This window comes from Ammospiza caudacuta, chromosome Z, assembly GCF_027887145.1.
Source record: "Ammospiza caudacuta isolate bAmmCau1 chromosome Z, bAmmCau1.pri, whole genome shotgun sequence".
Classification (NCBI taxonomy): Eukaryota; Metazoa; Chordata; class Aves; order Passeriformes; family Passerellidae; genus Ammospiza; species Ammospiza caudacuta.
The window spans coordinates 28,604,437-28,622,779 of record NC_080632.1 but is presented as its reverse complement, the minus strand read 5'-3'; the positions used below and the strand labels follow the sequence as shown (position 1 = coordinate 28,622,779).

General features: G+C 34.2%; 1 protein-coding gene across 2 annotated transcripts in view; it reads right to left on the bottom strand.

The window, feature by feature from the left end:
* The window catches only part of CNTNAP4 (contactin associated protein family member 4), a 203,242-nt gene that overhangs the window by 38,056 nt on the left and 146,843 nt on the right, over positions 1–18,343 (bottom strand). For both annotated transcript variants that reach the window (XM_058823339.1, XM_058823340.1), the window contains 4 exons: positions 15,500–15,646; positions 10,032–10,203; positions 4,911–5,017; positions 2,566–2,685 (listed from right to left, as the gene is read on the bottom strand). In XM_058823339.1, coding sequence (XP_058679322.1) covers positions 2,566–2,685; positions 4,911–5,017; positions 10,032–10,203; positions 15,500–15,646 — 546 coding nt within the window. The remainder of the gene's footprint in view (positions 1–2,565; positions 2,686–4,910; positions 5,018–10,031; positions 10,204–15,499; positions 15,647–18,343) is intronic.

Sequence of the window (18,343 nt, the reverse complement as noted above, 5' to 3'; positions counted from 1 at the left end):
CATAAATCATTTAGCAAAAATGAAAACAATTTTTCATTGTTTCTATTCATAGGTAGATCATTGTGCCATGACTGTAACAGATATTCAGCTAGTTAGGATTATTCAATAGGGAAAGAATATCTGATGACACCCAAATATTTGTATCAGAAATAAAATATTGTTTACTTGGTAAATTGCAATGAAAGATTAGAAGAAAAAACCACTCTCCCTAGGCTTAAATACTGCATAAAATAACACTAACTCTATCCTAGCATCTACCTACATTAAATACATCCTTATAGCTTGAACTGATTTATTCAGTATGATAAAAAGGCCTATAGGCCTTTTCTTTAATACATAGAAGCAGAAGTTTTTTGCATATACTGAGTTTACTGTAAAACTAAGATTACACAAAGGTGAATTATTACTGCTACCTAAAATTAAATAGTAATCATGGTGAAGGCTCATATCATTCTTCTTTTTTGTATTTTTGCCAAGATCCTTCACTGGTGAATAGGTTAAAAATGAGCTTATTCTGTTTCAACTCCCCCTTTCAAAACCTGTAACTCTGCCTCTCCTGACCAAAACCCCTTTCAAGGTAGGGGTGAGAAGGCTTCAGTTAAAGCCCATCTGGGACAGTCAAATTCAGATTCATGGTCACTGTATTCTTGCATATTTATGGCCAGCTAATAAAAAAAAAAAAAAGAAAAAAAAGGTAATTTTTTTTCCTAAATTTTAGTATTGCCATTATATTTCAGACATTCTAACAATAGTATTCTAACTACTAGACCTGTATTTTATATCATCAGCTGCCTATAGGCCATATAGGGCAGATCATATAAAAATATCCATGAAGAGGAAAGAATGATGGTCACTTAGAGATAGGTAATAGTCAGAAAATCTAAACAAAATATTTTTCATCTAATCATAAAATTTTATTAAGGATGTAATTAGACTGTCAAAAACCAGATAGCTAGAAAAACAAATTTAAATTTTGGTTCCTTTGTTTTGGGAACTGTTTTCTATAGTTGTGGGTTTTTTTGGTAGATGGATACACATACAGACACGAATACATCTAAACATTACACTGAACATAAAAATTAAGACAAAGAGTTTGGATATTCAACTCATTGTCACACTCACAAAATTACACAAAAAACAGCTAACAGCAAAGTTTGTAGCATTTTAATTGACAATGTGGACTGCAGGCTTTTGATTCTGAAACTGCCCTCCAAGAATAAATTCAGGAAATGGCACCTCCCTCCCAGCTGCCTGAAAACAGAGCCCCATAAATGTCAAAGACAAGGCAGTGCAGTAAGAAATGTGGGCATCTGCCTTTCCTGCCTCTGGTGGGAAAAGGGAATACCAGTCATGAGGAAACTGGGAACAAAACAAATATAGAGGATTCGTCCTGTCAGAATGCATCTTGAGATGACGAACTGATCAATGATGTTTGCTTAATGTGGTGAATAAGGAGTGACTGAGGAAAACAGGAACAGCTGTTCATGGACACACAAGGATAAAACAGACGCAACACTGTACCTTGGAGAGTTATACCCACTTAGAAAAATTGTCATCTTTCTGCCATGATTCTTTGGTCTCTTTTAGTCTCACAGGACACTAGAATATTTCTTTTTAAGAGCCTGTGCCAATCTGAAACGTGCTTATTGTGAGCAAGCACAGTTCACTGTAGAAGTCAAAGTCAGGAGCTGACACCATGAGACTAGGAAAAGTGCTCAAGTCGACATCAAAATCTTACCATAAGGTTTCTAAGTCAAGTTCTCAACACTTAGGGCATATCTAGCCCTAGCCAGTTCAAATCTAGCTTATTCATCTATTCTTTTAAACAGTTAAAACTGTGTAAAAGTATTTTTTTGTCAAACAAAACAATAAAATGTTCCCGTCATTTTGGCTGGAAAGAATTTCAAATAAAAGGAGCTAAGTAAACTGTAAAGGAGACAGTCATAAATCCAGCAATAATAAATTCCAAACAGCCATTTAAATTTAAGCTTAGTTGAAAGGACCTTTACCAATATACCATATACCATACGGAAATAACATTAACTGCTTTGTTAAAAAGCAGACCAACTGTTGCATTTGTATTCTCCAAAAGATCACCGTGCAGTTTGAAAGATGAAGTTTAACATCAATGTTCCTCCCAACAAAGGCCAGATCTAAGTTAAAATTTTTCAGAAGGCTATCAGGGAAAGTCAGAAAATTTCTCATAAACATAACTTATTTCTCATTTTCCTAAGTATCCGCAAGAGGCTGCAACTTCAGTGAAAACAAAGCTGCTCCCCAAAAATGAACTAGTATGACATTGTCTCCATATGGAACACATGCCCCATTTATGCAAAGCATAACAGGAATGCTGTGTTAGCTTCACAGCCTGAATCCTGTTATAATTCTAATTTTTATACCTAATTATTTGCCCAATATCCTGAGCTAAGGAGTCGCCTTCATTTTGTTGTTCATGTTTACATTAAATTCACAAACTGCAGAGACTTCTCACTTGATAAGTTGTGTTTCAATATAATGAGCACGCATACAGCCACAGCTGTAAGCTAAGGAAGTTTATCACCTCACCTGTCATATTGCAGTACACGAGAAATGGTCCCAAGGGGCCACTTCCATCTGAATCAATATTGTAAAAGCCTGAAGTGTTCCCTCTGTGCTTATAGGCTTCACATGATTGCTCATAGATGGCTGTAAAAGAACATATTCCATCACAAATGTAATGGCATGATTTTACATTTTATTCAAGAAATTATAAAAAAAAGTGCATGACCCTTGACATTGGGAAAAGAAGTTGGGTGTGTGCTGTCTGCTAAAGAATTAAGAAAAATTCATGCAATCAAAGCTATGCCTTTATTAGAAATTGTTAAGCATATTTTATTTAACATGGAGATTACATGTTGCATTTTTAAGGATTTTATTCTGTATTTCCAGCTCAAAACCTCTGGGAGAAAAACATGAAATATAGGTGAGTAAATGGTTGAAAAACTTCTCAAAAATCCTAGAATGCCAAGGGTATTACTTAGACTCTGGTAATCTGATTTTGAGGAAAACCCCATTGACTACCTCAACCAAATCAGATTTTTGTTGCTGTTGTTGCAACGTAAAGCAGAAGGTAAGCATTTTTTGGCTTTCACACTTCTTAAGTTTCTTCCCACTGTAAATGGAAAAGCAAGTGACATGTCAGAGATTTCAGTAAAAGAACTAAATTAGCAAAGACAAAATGACAGCTCCTTGGTTCCCTGTCATGTATACTTTGTATCAGTCAAGATCTAAAAAAAAAATTCTGTGATACCCCCTATACATCAAATATCTGAGAAAAAAAAGATATATGAGTCCACCTCTATAACTGGATCTCAGAAAACATGATGATAATGTCACAGCTGGACACATTAATCTAAATTCTCCTTTAACTATCATATTTCTTTTGAGCAGTCATAATGTTTTTATCTTACATTTCAAAATTAAACTGCACTCTATCAGTTATCAAAACTTTAAAAAATTACGCCAAAAGGAATGAGCTGTTAGATTAATAATGAAAAGTAGTTATGAGTGCTATACTTTTTTTTTTAATAAGCTATTGTATTAAAGAGTGTTATCTTTCTATTTTTTGCCTGATGGCTACTGACATTATATGGCAACAACTATAAAAAGAGACAAACCATTCATTTTATTTACTCTATGAAATATCCACAATAAACAATTTTTGCAATTTTCAAACGCAATTTTATGGTTCTGTACAGTAAATACTTTTAGCTAAATTTAAAAATTACAAAATTTCAGTTATTCATTATTATTTTAGACAATAAAAAAATTGGTAACTCATATTATTACATTTCTCAAGTCCTAATCATCAGGAAACTCTCACCTCCCTCTGTCCTCATAGAAATTAACAGATGATTCAATTTGTGACTTTTCAAATTGCAATGAATCAAATCACCTTCATCTTCACTCTGGGCTCATCAGGTTTTAATGGGGTACCACATGGTATTCAAAAGCCACTGTTGTAATATTTTCTATTTTACATAGTTTTTCTTAATATTGTTAGTTATGACTATTGTTGACTTTGTACAAGCAAGTTTTTAAATAGGCAGTCTTCTAAAATCAGTGATTTCTCAAAAAATCCCATTTAGGTGGACATACATTTTTTTGTAAAAGTGGCCAAAAAGATTGTAATGATTTTATATACACAATATGTAAGTATAGAATTGTTTATCTGAGATTAGGGCAATTTTTGTATTAAAAAAAAAAACCCAAACCAGTAAATGCCTATGGATTTTTACTTATTATAGGCATGCAATGAAAGCCAGTATATTTATTTTATCTTCTTTTATCTTATCTTATATTTATTTTATCTTCTTTTATCTACTGCTGAAAGCAGTACCAAATTAAAGCATCTCCTGTGAAATTACCTAAGTTACACTTACTTAGGCTTTCAAAATGTGTTTATTTTATTTTCTTCTAATCTACTTCCTGATCTAGAAAACTATATAAACATGTGTTTGAGGTTTAGCATAGGATTGCTTTGGAAATGCATGTAGTCCCAGTGGCTCAGAAATAATAAATATTAGTTATTATGATTAATACAGATGAATTTGCTGTATTTCTAAATGATGCATTGATTCAGAAAGTGGAGTTACATGGATGAGAGAGGATATTGCTATCTTATATAAAATACAAAAATGTAGAAGAAAAACACTTAAAAGTTCAATCAATTTTTTGTTCTATATTTTGAGTTCCCAAGGCCTTTCCTCAAACCAAATTATGAGTATTTTTATAACTGAGAATATTTTATGAATGGTAAGTTCAAATGTTTTTTACTTTGGTTTGCTTTGTCTTTTTGTTTTGTTTTGTGGTGAAGAAATTAAATCAGAAATAAAAGCATAATCAGAAACCAGAAAACACCTTATACTTACGATAGTGACAAGTAGCTCCCTTGTAACCAGTATTGGCACAGTTACAGTGGAAACTGTTCCAGGACTGTGAGCACTCACCACCATGTTCACAGTAATTAGGCAAACACCTAAAACAAAAAACAATGCGCATTTTCACTCTTTTTTCTCCTCACTTACTATTGTACTTAGCAATAAAAGCAAAATCCTGGAAAAGTGCAATGTGAAGGAGTCATCAATGTCATTGGTAAGGATGCCAACGTAAGTAAAAGAAAATTAAGATAATTTCTTCCTTGGCATTCCTTTTACTTATAAAATATCTTAATTATGTAACAAGGCTATGAGAACAGAAACAAGGCATAAGATAGAGAATTGTTATTAGCGTTCAACTGGTCACAATTCAATACAGACTAATAAAGATTCATGTGTTGATAATTCAATGGCAAGTTTTACAATGACCGGGATTTCTTCAATAACATGTGTCATAAACAAAGCAACATTACAGCAGGCTTCCTTCTGTTTCACCAGCAAATTCATCTTACCACAGCACTAGACATCGGTTTCTTATTCCAAAATCCTGTTTACCTTCTATCCTAGAAAGATTTCAGTATGTTGGTTCCAACATAACTAAGTACTTGTAAAGCCATTTCCACTCTGGTAATATGACTAAGATCCTGAAAAGTTCTGATTACTTTCTTCTAACTATACAATGGTTGACTGAAAAAACAATTTACCTGTAACTTCTTAGTGTTTAAGACTGCAGCACTGTACTAAAGTATAAAATAACTGTTACATGAAAAAAAAAGAAATTATCTTTTTTTATAAATGCAGCTGAAAATACATTGAAATAGATTGGCACACTTCAACTAATTATCAACTAGCTTTTAACCAATTATTAACTAGCTTTTCACCTTAGAAATTAGTTAACATTCTAACTGCACTGAGTTTATGTGCATGATACAGTACAGAAAGTGTAAAATTACTTTACTGTTGACATTAGCCACAGGAAAAAAAAGGAACAAAAACAACATGCCCACTAATATTCACAGGATCTTAAAATACCTTTTAATTCATCCAAGAAATATTAAGAGAATATTAAATTAGGATTGCAGAAAGTCCAGCATTTCACATCTGCCCTATGAATAATTCAGGGTCTTTGCACATTCACTGCTCATGGCACTCCAAGAACTTTATCTTTCTTTCATGTTTATAAACAAGGATAAGTGGTTTTCACAGGAGGGAATTAAAAAAGAAGTAGCAGGTGAAGTATAGGTAAAGTAAGTAAACTGATAGATGTCATCTATTTTCATGGCAATCTGTGACATTTTTGGCAGTGAAACAGCTAATCTTGTATCTATTCTCTCACTCAAAAAACGTGTTCCTAAGACTAGTCAACAGATGATATGTGTCTCATTGAATTATGTTTTGGAGCCTAAAGATAAAATTTAGGCATCAGGCTTACAATTATTTTAATTACTTTGTTTGACAGAATTACATAAATATACATACTAATATTTCTTAGGTAAATACTCTATTTCTCTTTCTAATCATCAGTTATTAGAAACACAAATCTCTAGCAAAACTGCCATTCAAGACCTTCAGTGCATTCACTGACAGCTGGTCAGCTTTTATTTCAGTCACATTTTGTGTCCTACGCCTTTTTGATAAAGACATTATCTAAAAATTGTGTTTTATATGGCCTTTACTTGTATTAACTCCCTGTCCCTACTAATTAATCTTCCTAATATTTTTCACAAGATGAAAAGCTTTGAAGAAATTGATAATGTTTGAACCAACTTTAATGAAAGTGCAAACAAGTTAAAAGTATAATTTAAATCTTAAAACAATAAATTTAAATCTTTTAACATTAAGTTTCTTCGTCTGCTTTGGAATGTATAATAGAAAGTAGCCACTTGCTACATCAAAGTAAATGTAAATTACATTATATGCTGCAACCCTACCCCAAAGCAAGATTTAGGACACAGCTTTCTTTGAACAAGGTAATTTTCTCAAAAAACTCTCATATTTGAAACAGTATTTCTAATACTCAATCTATAAAAAATAATTTTTATGTCTGCTAAAACCAGAAAAGCAACAGTTAATGAAACATTTGCCGCATATTTCTTGATAATATGCTTTTAAGTGCATGGCTTCTGAAAATTATATAATATTTTAAACCAAGGAAGCAGCCTATTAATAACTATAAACTAATATTGAGAGGAGAATACTGATCCAAAATATGAATATAGCTGCGCTAAAGAAAGGGAAAGATAAGAACTTTTTATGTCAGTTTTAACTAGATATATTTTTTTTCTGTATACGATTTCTTTATCCTGATTCTAAATTATGGCTAAAATATCCTTTTTAAAAAGTAAATAACTGCTGCATTTTTTATGCCTATTATTTCTTCATTTTTCAGCTTGTTCAAACAAAAAAGTGAAAAAAACTATTTCAGAACTGTGCAGTGATCATAATTTTTATTTTTGGCTTTTTCTTTTTAAAGATATAAACCCGTTCAATCATTTTTTTTGTATGTTGCTGGCAGGACAAAAAGGCAAGAGCTCCTGGTAGGAAATGGTATGTTTCTGTGTAGGGCTCAATATAATTAGGACAGACGCATCTGGTACTCTCTCCTCAGAGACTAAATATGCTAACATTGCAATGCATTTAAATGACACCGTGTCCTTTAAAGTGATTTTGTGAATGGTTTATAGCTAATTAGGAGTTATTAAACCAATATATATTGATAAAGGAGCTGAGAGAAAATATAATAAGGAGAAATATATGAAGAGAATTGTTTGCACACATAAGAGATGTATGAGCAATAGAACAATATAAGGATGTCCTGAAATGAAATGGCTGAATGAGGGATCATGGAAAGATTGATGACTGCAAACAGTCATAACAATTGAAGAGTAGGATAAGGAATGAGAAAGTTTATCAAACTGAGAAAACTGCAAATAGGAAAACGGTACAGCATTTGTTTGTATAAAATGGATAAAAAAAGTTAATAATTTATATTCAGAAAAATTAATTATTAACTAAACATCTCTCCATGAAGATTGTAAATCTCATAAAAAACACTCTTCATATACTAAATGTGTATATGTGAGGTAAAGAACGGATTAAACAGAATTGTTTTCAGTTTATTTACCATTGCATATAAATCCAGTTTGCTATGCAAAGAGTAAATATTATTTGTTTTCATGCACTTCAAATACGTAAAACTAATACAAAAGGACTCCATTTAGGTGTCAATCACTTCTATTACAAAAAGCTGTCAATAACTCCAGAATTTGGGCCATGGTTCATTATTTGGAACTGAAGATCTAAAGACTCGCATAAAGACTCCAAGATAAAGAAGCGATTTGTTTGTGCTCACCTTTAGGGAGATATTTACTACTGGGAACACAAAATGCTCCTTAGCTTAGGGCATTCAAAGACATTTATAAATCATGGTAGGAATGAAGCATTTTTTCTCAAACAATATGGTCCGCAGGATCATACAAGCTACCTATTAAATATTGTTTAAAACATGCAAGCAGTTTTAATTTTGCCAAATATATGTGCTTTACCACCTGGGATTTATGGTGAGATGCAGAATTAATTTGTTAAAGAGAAACATGAAGTTTGTTCCAAACTACAAGCAGCAGATATTGAATTAAATGATACTGTGCAAAGCAACGAGAAAGAAATAGTCCCAGAAGCAAGACAGAACAAGATCAGACAGGATTTTTAAAAGTAGTCTATTTTGAAAAAAAAAATACAATGAGGGTAACGAAATATAAAAATGAGTAGATTAAACTTCCATTTTGATAAATCAGGAAGACATATGCTTAGCATGATGGGAACTGAAAACTAAATGTTTGCTTAGATTGAGAGCCAATGCAAGAAAGGTACAATGGTCAAGATAGAAGAAGAGACATAAATTAAGATCTGAAAATATTTGAGAAAACATAACCAACCAACCACGAATCTCCCATAAAGATGTTATTTTCCTTTTGTATCACTGATCTTAAGAAATTTTATCCTCATGTTGGACTTTTCTCTCCTTAAAATTTTAAGAAGAATTAGGTAAATAACTAGTATTTTTTCCATCTTTCATCTACAAGGAGTAGTGACTGTTTCCAAAATAAGAACATGGATATCTGTACACCGTGTTATCTCTAGGAAGGGATTGCAGGTCACAGAAGTAAGGTTGTGTGACTGATCCTGAAACTGGCTATTGTCTTAAAGCAGATTTCTGCCTACAGCGTTTTCCGAAAAAGATACAACTTTTGAAAAGTCTTATAATTCAACAGACAGAGTTTTTGAAACTAAAAGACACCTTATGAGGACTAGAAATATAGAAAGTGAGGGAGAATTATTCAAAAGTACATAATTTCTCCTCTGTCTGCTGTGTCCTTTCAGTACAGCTTTTCAGCTGTGTCCAAGAAAAACACTTCGGGATTAAGAACAGGGTATCTGTCTGTGACTGCATTCTCTGGAGTCTACAGAATAAAACTTCTCCTTCTTTGACTGTTTGTTTGCTCACTTGCTCCCTTCTCAGCAGCTTGTGTTGTTCTGCAACCTGCTCTGCTTTCACTACACTGAAGTCCAGCAATGTCCTTCAAGCATTTCCATTACTGGGAATGTATCCCTCTTTGGGGAGGGACTTTCCTTTGGGGAGCGACACTTCAACTAGCCATTCTTTTAGATAAATGCTAATTGCAGGTTATGAGATTAGTTCTGACCGTGGTCTAAAAGACAATTGTTCACTCACTGTGATGGATATTTTATACTTTGTTTCTGGAGAGGTAGAAGATAGGAAACAGCAGTAACTTGTAAAAAACATAGTATATTAAAAGGTGGATGGGACTACAGGTTGCAGTAGGGGATTTGTGTCTGCAGCTCATTTGAGAAGAAAGCAAAATACTTAAATTTGTCAGAAACATAAAATAATTTTATTCAAATTTAATTTTATTTGCAGTAAAAGGAAGCCTATTTGCTATATGCTACATATTCTGCATTTATTCAGGATTTCTAAATTCTTACAAAAGAAACAGCATGTTATTTTGTAACAGTGTTCTGTTCTTTGTCATCAAATCACTATTAGAAACAAAACACAGGCATAAATAAATTAATGAGTAAACATTATTTCCTCACCTGTCTGTAATGCCACATAAATCTATCTGAAGATCACTGAAATTGCCAAAACCGTTCTGCTGAATAGAGATGATATCCACTGCTTTGTTACCAATGGAAATATGTCGCATGCATCCTTGAAAACCACCAAATGAGGTATTACATTCAGAAATGTTTCCACTGCTTGGACAGCCTGAAAAAAGAATAAAAACTGGCACTGAAAAGAAATATTTTATTGAAAAACTTTATATACTCCGAAAGTAAATTGAACTTTTATAACCTCTACACATTTTAAACTTTGTGACTGGGGGACTTTAGCCAGAAGCTCTTCTGATTAAGCCATGGTTGTATGACTGAAAAGAAATACTTCTCTGCAGTCTTACTGTTTTGAAAGCATATGCAAAATATCACTAAAAATTCCGTTAAAGGATAACCGAAACAAAAGCTCCAAAGCAATGAGTAGAATCAAGATATGAACAGAATGTTAGGTTACAACACAGTCACATGATCAGAACAAGTTTTAAATCACAATTGAAGTGAAATAAGAAAAAAAAAACCCCAAACCAGTTACTAACTAAAGTCACTTTACTCTGTCAGCTGTTAAGAATATTTTGTAAAGTACTGAATCTTCTTGTTGCAGACCATCAATGACTCAAATAGGAGAGATGCTCCTGCCACTGAACATGCCACTCATGGACAAGGAAGAGATGATTGAAAATGTAAAGGTCAAGGACAGGCTTGGTTGCAGCAAACATGAAGGTGAAGCTGTGGAGTTTATGAGCCACAGAGAAGAGAGAGAGAAATAAACTCCAGAATTATAACCCTTGACCTCAGAAGAGCCAAAATTTTTCTGTTCAGGATCTGTTTTGAGGATACCATTAAAAATTGCCTTGGAGACCAAAAGGGCTGGAGAGATTTCAACAAAAAAGGTCTTCAGAGCAAAAGAGAAGTCCATAGCGGTATCAAAATAGTTAATCAAGTGTGGCATAAGGCCTGCAAACATAAACACTCCTGAGTGAGTTCCTGAGTGAGTGCAAACACAAAAAGAAAGGACACAAAATGTGGTAGCAGGGACATGCAACATATAGGGGAATACAAAGACATAACCTGCGTGTCTAGGAATGCACTTAGGAAACCAAGAGGGGATAAAACTTGCCAAAGATGTTGAAATACAACAAAAAAAATTTTAGGAGGTTCAACAGTAAGAAAATGAAGGCTAATGAGATTATGGATATTATACATATATCTCATGGGGCAGGGGACTTAACAACAAGGGTCTAGAGAAGAATTGTTTCCTTTTACTGGAAAGGAAGAAGTAAAACTGATCCTTAGGATTCCCATAACCTAGCAGAGCATGAAAAAATGAATGGAGTATCCGTGGTAAAGGAACACAGCAAAGGAACAAGGTGTACCTGAGGACGTTGCAGGAGCGGGTCAATGCCATTTGAACAATTGCCATTGTCATTGTGAATCCATTAACATCTTAGTCCTCAAAGGGTCTTGGCAATATGCTGAACAAGAAAAGTTCCACCCATCTTCAAAAAACTAGAGGACTGTTATTCTTATTGAGGTGCCTGGCAAATTCACAGAGCAAAACCTCTTAAAGCCATTTCTAAACATGCAAAGGACAGGAAGTTAACTGGCTAACTTTAGCTTCAAGGTTAAATTATGCCTGACTGAGGTCTTTATTTTCTTTGCTGAAGTGATGAACAGTATAGATAAAGGGAGAGCACTGAGCATTGCATATCATGACTTTAGCAAAAACTTGACAGCTTTCTATAGTGTCCCTATCACCAGATTCACAATATATCTGGGTGGGATAAGCAGGCAGTTGATGCTGCAAAGTCCAGCTGATGATCAGGGAGCAGAAGATTCTTTAGAGATCAGTAGTGACATCTACAATGTCTTGATTAATGACCTGGATGATGAGGCAGCATGTGCTTTCAGCAAGCATGCAACTGATACCAAACCAGAGACAGGGACAATATGTCGGAGAACGGGGCTGAAACTCAAAGGGACCTGGACAGGATTGCCATGAAATCCATTAAGAACAAGATCAAGATTTTTAATCTGACATGAAGCAAGTCCACGCAACAATCCAAATTGGAGGATAACTGTCCAGAGAGAGGCCTGAAATCCTAGTGACCATCAAGTGGAATATGATCTGGGGAAGTGCTCTTGCAGCACGGAAGGCCAATGCCATTCTGGTATGTATTACCAAGAGCACAGTCAGCAAGTCTTGGGAAGTGGTTCTTCCTGCTACATGGCACTTGTGAGGCCGTATCGAGAGTGCTGTAGCTCTGGGCTCCCCAGTACAGGGGAGGAAGGACATCAGTGTCCCAGAGTGAGGCCAGGGGAGGCCTCCAAGATGGCTGGAAGCTGAATGCAGTTATAAGGAGAGGCTGACAGATCTGGGCCTGCTCAGTCTTAAGAAGAGAAAATAAGATGGCACAGAGAATATAGAGCAGGACTACTTCCAGCAGTACATGGTGATGCGATAGGAGGCAAAGGACAAAAATATAAACCTGCATATTTGGATCATAAGGCAGAAGACACAAGCAACAAGTGTTTTTATGTTGACAGTGGTCCATATCAGAACAATGTGCCCCAAGAAGTTTTAAGATTTCCATCTTTGCAGATGTAAATGGCTTGAGTGGTCATATCCCAGTACATCTTGATCTAAGACTTGATCAGAACTGAGGCTTAGACTACATACCATCTGGATGTACACACTCTGTAAGAATTTAATATTGTGGTTTATCTATCGTCTTACTGGTCCTGAAATGCCTTGTTCACTGATTGCCAAATAAGTAAACATTTGTAAAAATAAATAAATTGCTTTAATCCTGATTTGATTTAAAACATGTACATTGAGCAGTTTTTCCCAGTGGCAGGTAAACACTACACTGCAATGCTTTATTTGACTTTCTTCCACAGGGTAATGTTGTTTCTGCAATGATGTACAAGGGTCATCCCTTGATCTTAGTCAAACAATACTGCATTCTGGTTTACAGCATTTGAAGACCTTCTTATTCTAGGAAATAGAAAGCAATGAGTTTTAAGACACTTTTCTGTTCCACAGAGCTAATGAGTACTTCTGAAGTCCAGTAAAGATATTGAAGAGGCTTATGATATAGGAAAGCAAAATGATAGTGGAAACTACTAAATATATTCAAATAAGTGTGCAAAAACATAAGTAGTATAGATATATTTTTGAAAAATTTAGATTAGAAAAAGTATTAAAACTGAAATTTTACAAGTTGATAGACTTGGAGTGTTCATAAATCCGCTCAAGAGCCAAACTGTTCAAATTTCTTATCATGTTTCTAAAGGCAAATGTTTTTCATCTACTTGGTGTGTTGCTTTAAGAACAACAAATATGCAAACTTGCAAAAGTAAAAATAAGAGCACAGGAAGTTTTCAGAACCAAACAAATGAATTACAAGTTTAACCACATGCCTTACAGCATTCTACAGTTGAACGGTAACATAAATTCTGTCATTTCTGGTGAAAAATATAATGCTCATTTGAGAATTAAATACTTCCAGTAGAGCTTAAATAAATAAATAGTAGATAAACAAACAAACAAATAAATAAATGCCAGAGAAAGTAGGAAAAGTTTACAAATTTTGGCATAGCTATCTTACAAAATCGTGTGTCAGATATTTTTCTTGGTGTCTCTTTTTCAAAAATTGTCTTCTGTTAGAGAAGAGACAAATATCATTAACATTAATTAAATTGTGTTTCCTTACAATTGTTGACTGAATATTAAAGATAAAATCCTTTAATCATTAAATTTATATTATTTACTTATTGCAAAACTCAATTATCTCATTTTCTCTTCTAGTTGTGGTTAGTTTTTATTACAAGAACCGAGAGAGATTAGAGATCTTTGATGATGGCATGACTAGAAATAGTGCTGACATAACACTAAGATATTTTCATGTTTATTACACATTTTCCTAGTTAAACACACACATTTCCTGCATAATTTGTATTCATTAAAACAAGTAAACAAATCACCATGTCCCCAGGACATCTCCCCTGAAAGGCTGATACTCATATTTTAACAAACAGCACAAACATGGTAAATATTCATATAAACTTGGAAAGAAAGTAAAAACGCATTGTCTGGATTTTGACAGTGGCATATAACATAAAAATTTAATAAAGAATTTTCTAAACTCAGAAAACCACTTCTAGAATTCCCTAACTTTGTATGAGATGCATGAGCTGCAGATTTCAGTGATAAGGCTGAGGTCAGAGAATGTGAGGGACGGATATGCAGTTGCTTCTTCCAGTATGGAATTAATTTGTCCTCTCCACACTGCAAAACATGAATAGAAGTGTCCTTCTACAACTTAATTGAATATGCTTCTTTTTGTAGATCCCCACATCCCTTCTGAACTGTTCATTTGTGCCATCAACCCTGCAATGGTGAAAATCACCTCATCAGAGATCTGGGAACCTGAACGAACATAGAAGGGTTACCCAAGAGTAGTATTTTGCATCTTTCTCTGCTTTTGCTGACTACTAGCCAAGTCAAGGGGTATTTTTAATATTACATGGTAGATGCCAGACATGAAAATTCACGTGAATGCTCACGTGTACTGTACTAAGTGCATATCTGTGAACATGAAATTTATTTAAAAGCCGTTGTTTCAAGGGAAGTGATCTGTGGACAATGACTGGGTCCATACTTATTTAGTGTTTTGTAGATAACCTTCTCAGTTTTCACAGAAATTTCATCATTATTATTAAATAATTAATAATTTAGCAATTTAACCATTATTGTTTAAAAGAGAGGAAGCACTAGGCAAACAACCAATGAACTCAGATAATGTTTATCATTGCTTCTATGCAGCCCATTCCCAAAAGAATTATATGAATAACAGAACAATCTGCTCCACTCTATCAATAACAATACATGTCATTAATGACATAATCCCTTGATGACAGATGACTGTTGATATTCCTAGAAAAATGAAGACATATGTACATATAAGTTTTTAGGCACAAATTATATTTATCAAACGTAGAAAAGTTATATCACTGCGTTAAAAAAAAAAACAAAACAAACTAAAAAGTCTATGTACAAAGAGGGTATTTACAAGATAAGCATTTACTTAAGGTGAAAACTTGAAGTCATTCCAGTGGAAGACTCGGTAAAATATTCATTTGGCAAAACAAGAAGTGTGCAGAAAGAGAAACCTTTGTGTGTCTGTTGGATTGCCAGCCAGACTATATTCAATTATCAGAACACAATACAAGTTATCTAAAAAGTGACCAAAAATTTAAGGTAGTGATTTATTCTACCCAATATGGTAAAATTTAATGAAAACTGAAAATATCAGAACAGTGCCTGAACCAAGCTAGGCAAAAAGACTTGAAGCAAGCTAAATAACTATTTTCATTTGATTAGGTTTGTCAGGAAAAATTGATGTGTAACTGTTGGATATAGCTTTGATAAACAAACAACGATATTTTACCTCCAAAGTAGAAAACATCTGAATAAATCTGCAGAGGTGTGAAAGCATGAGCAGACGAGGTCACATCATTGTCCACTCTTACACTGATCCGATTCCTTTTGACAGAGAGGGATACAGAATGCCACTGGCCGTTATTTAATCCAGCACCTGAAAGAAAAATAAACCCCCAAAATTTAGTATGAACTTTTACCTATTATACTATCTAAATGTTTTATTATACTATTTTAATACTATCTAATTATACTATCTAAATGTTTTAGAATTGAAAGGAGAAAGAACCAAGAGAGAGCAATCATAGCCCATAAAATCTCCAAGTGATAGTAAAATGAAAAAGAACTTAATAAGCATAAGCATCTTTTGTGAAGACAGAACCTTGCTTCACATTTGGTAGATAAAAAATAAAGCTACTTCACTGAATAAGTCTTAGTGTTATAGTACTATTGTTGTAGCTGAATTATCTGTAATACATTCATTTAATGTAACGATTGCGAGGAGTGTCCTCCCAATCCAAGGAGGCTATCATTAAAACATCATTGTGATGGTGGATACAGTATTTTACACATAATACATATTTTTATTACACTGTTACAAAGTGGTCATTATATTACAATATGGCAAAATAGTAAAATACTGCAGATGCTAAAAGCTTCAGTAATAATCATGTCAATGTCACAAGACAATTTTGCTTTCAGCTGATTCTTTTATTGGACATGTGTGGGAAAATATTCTGAGAGTTAAGCCATGACCACAAACTTACATTACTCCTGGCTGTGTAGGTGTAAGGTGCCACAAAGCAATAAAACTATAGCCTTGATTCTGGAAAGCACTTATATACACATAAATAAATTCTATTCAGGGTAGCTTGTAACCATGTTATTATCTTTAACAAGTGCCTAAAGTCAATCCTGTTCTTGAGTATTCCTCAGAGCAGAGGTACTTCTTTCAGTGAAGAATAAAGAATACAACCTCTAAATTAGGCAAAGAATTTTCTGACTGCAGAGTGTCTATGATTTGTGATCTGTGATTTCCCTCTTGAAACTTCATGTATTTAAGTAGTCCTCTCTAGAACATGCTGTATATGTTGCAGTAGCAGTCCATGAGTTAAGAGATTCATTCAAACAGAAAGAAAAGAAATAAAAAAGAGAAAGATGAAAAGGTTCAAATAGCTAAATTATAGCATAATTGGGATCCACACATTGTTGATTACCATAATCTAAATACAAGATCATAATAAAATGAAGAGATAAACCCTAGAAGGACATTGCAAACTTAGATGAACTATCACCTAGATAACATCTCCGATATATTTAAGATAATATTAGTCCTATATACCTTTTTTCCTTACTTTAATAAGCGTATTTACTAAGGAACACGTAACAAGAAATCCTAAACATTTTGCTTTAGCCCCAGCCTCTCATGATGATTGAAATTTTCCTCAGTCACAACTCTTTAATACTTTATCTCTTCCTTTAGAAATTAAAAAAATCTCTAGAATCAGATAACATTTTGGGCTGCAAGTGGCCTTTAAAAACCAGTTTAATCTATGCCGCTCTTTGCAGGGACTTTTTTTACTGGATCACATTGCCAAAACCCCCATACAACATAACCTTGATAATTTCCAGGAGTGGAACATGTAAATATAACCTGTTTCACTTTAAAATTGTCACCTCTTGTTCTGCCACTACAGATCCTGGGAGGAAAAAAGGAATAAAAATTGCCATTATAGGCCTTAAGTATGAAAAGGTCACAAAAAGGTCTCCCTAATTTTTTTTTTTTCCAGGCTGAACAATACCGACTCTCTCAGCCTGTCTTCATGGAGATGTGCTCCAGCCCTCTGATAATTTTCATGCCGTTCCTCCAGTCTCCTTCTAGCAGGACCATGTTTTTCTTGTGCTGGGGACCCTAGAGCTTGAAGGAGTTCTTGAGGTGGGGGTCTCATCTACCAGCACCTCCAAGTTCTTGGCAAGCCCACCCTTAAACCCTTCCTCCCCCAGCCTATACTGATACTGGGGAGCACTCAAACCCAGGTGCAGAAACTCTCATTTGGCTTTGCTGAGCTTCATGAGCTTCACATGGGTCCATTCTTCAAGTCTACCAAGCATCATCCATCTTCAAATCTACCAAGGGTTGCATTCCTTCCTTTGAGCGAATCAACTGCACCACTCAGGTTTGTGCCATCAGCAAACTTGCTGAGGATACACTTGATCTCACTACCCGTGTCATTACTGAAAATATTAAATTTAGCAATAAACTCTGCCACTTTATTTTAATTGTTAGAAGGATAAATGCTTTCAATTCTTAGTTGTGTAGCCTCCTTCAGTAGCCTCTTGTTCTGGTGGATAAACCATATTCCAAATCTTGAAATATTTGACAGTGAAGATAGGTAAGAGACTGTCCTAACATATAAAGAAGGGTATTTTAGACCACCAGAAATTTTGGTTACTGGAAAATTAATAGTATGAATTTTACACTGTTTGGTTTGTTGATTGCAATTCACCTTGCTGACCTAGTATATAATTTTGGAATGGGTATTTTATCTCCCCTTCTTAATGGTCGGCATGGTTAGAGATATTCACCAATGTTCATACAGCTGAAGTTAAGACTTCCTAGAAATCCCTTTTATTAAGTCTGAGAACTAAGGAATGCCATTGTGGGAGCACAAGACACTCTGAAGAAAACTGTTCATTTTAGCCCTTGAATTGGGAACTTTGACTAAATTCATGTTTGCTTTTGTGGAGCCACTGAGTGGTAAAACATCTAAGTGGAAGAGGCCAGTGGAGTACCAACATCTACATTCCATCTGAAACTTACATTGTCTGCTGCTCTATTATGAGTTAAAAAAAT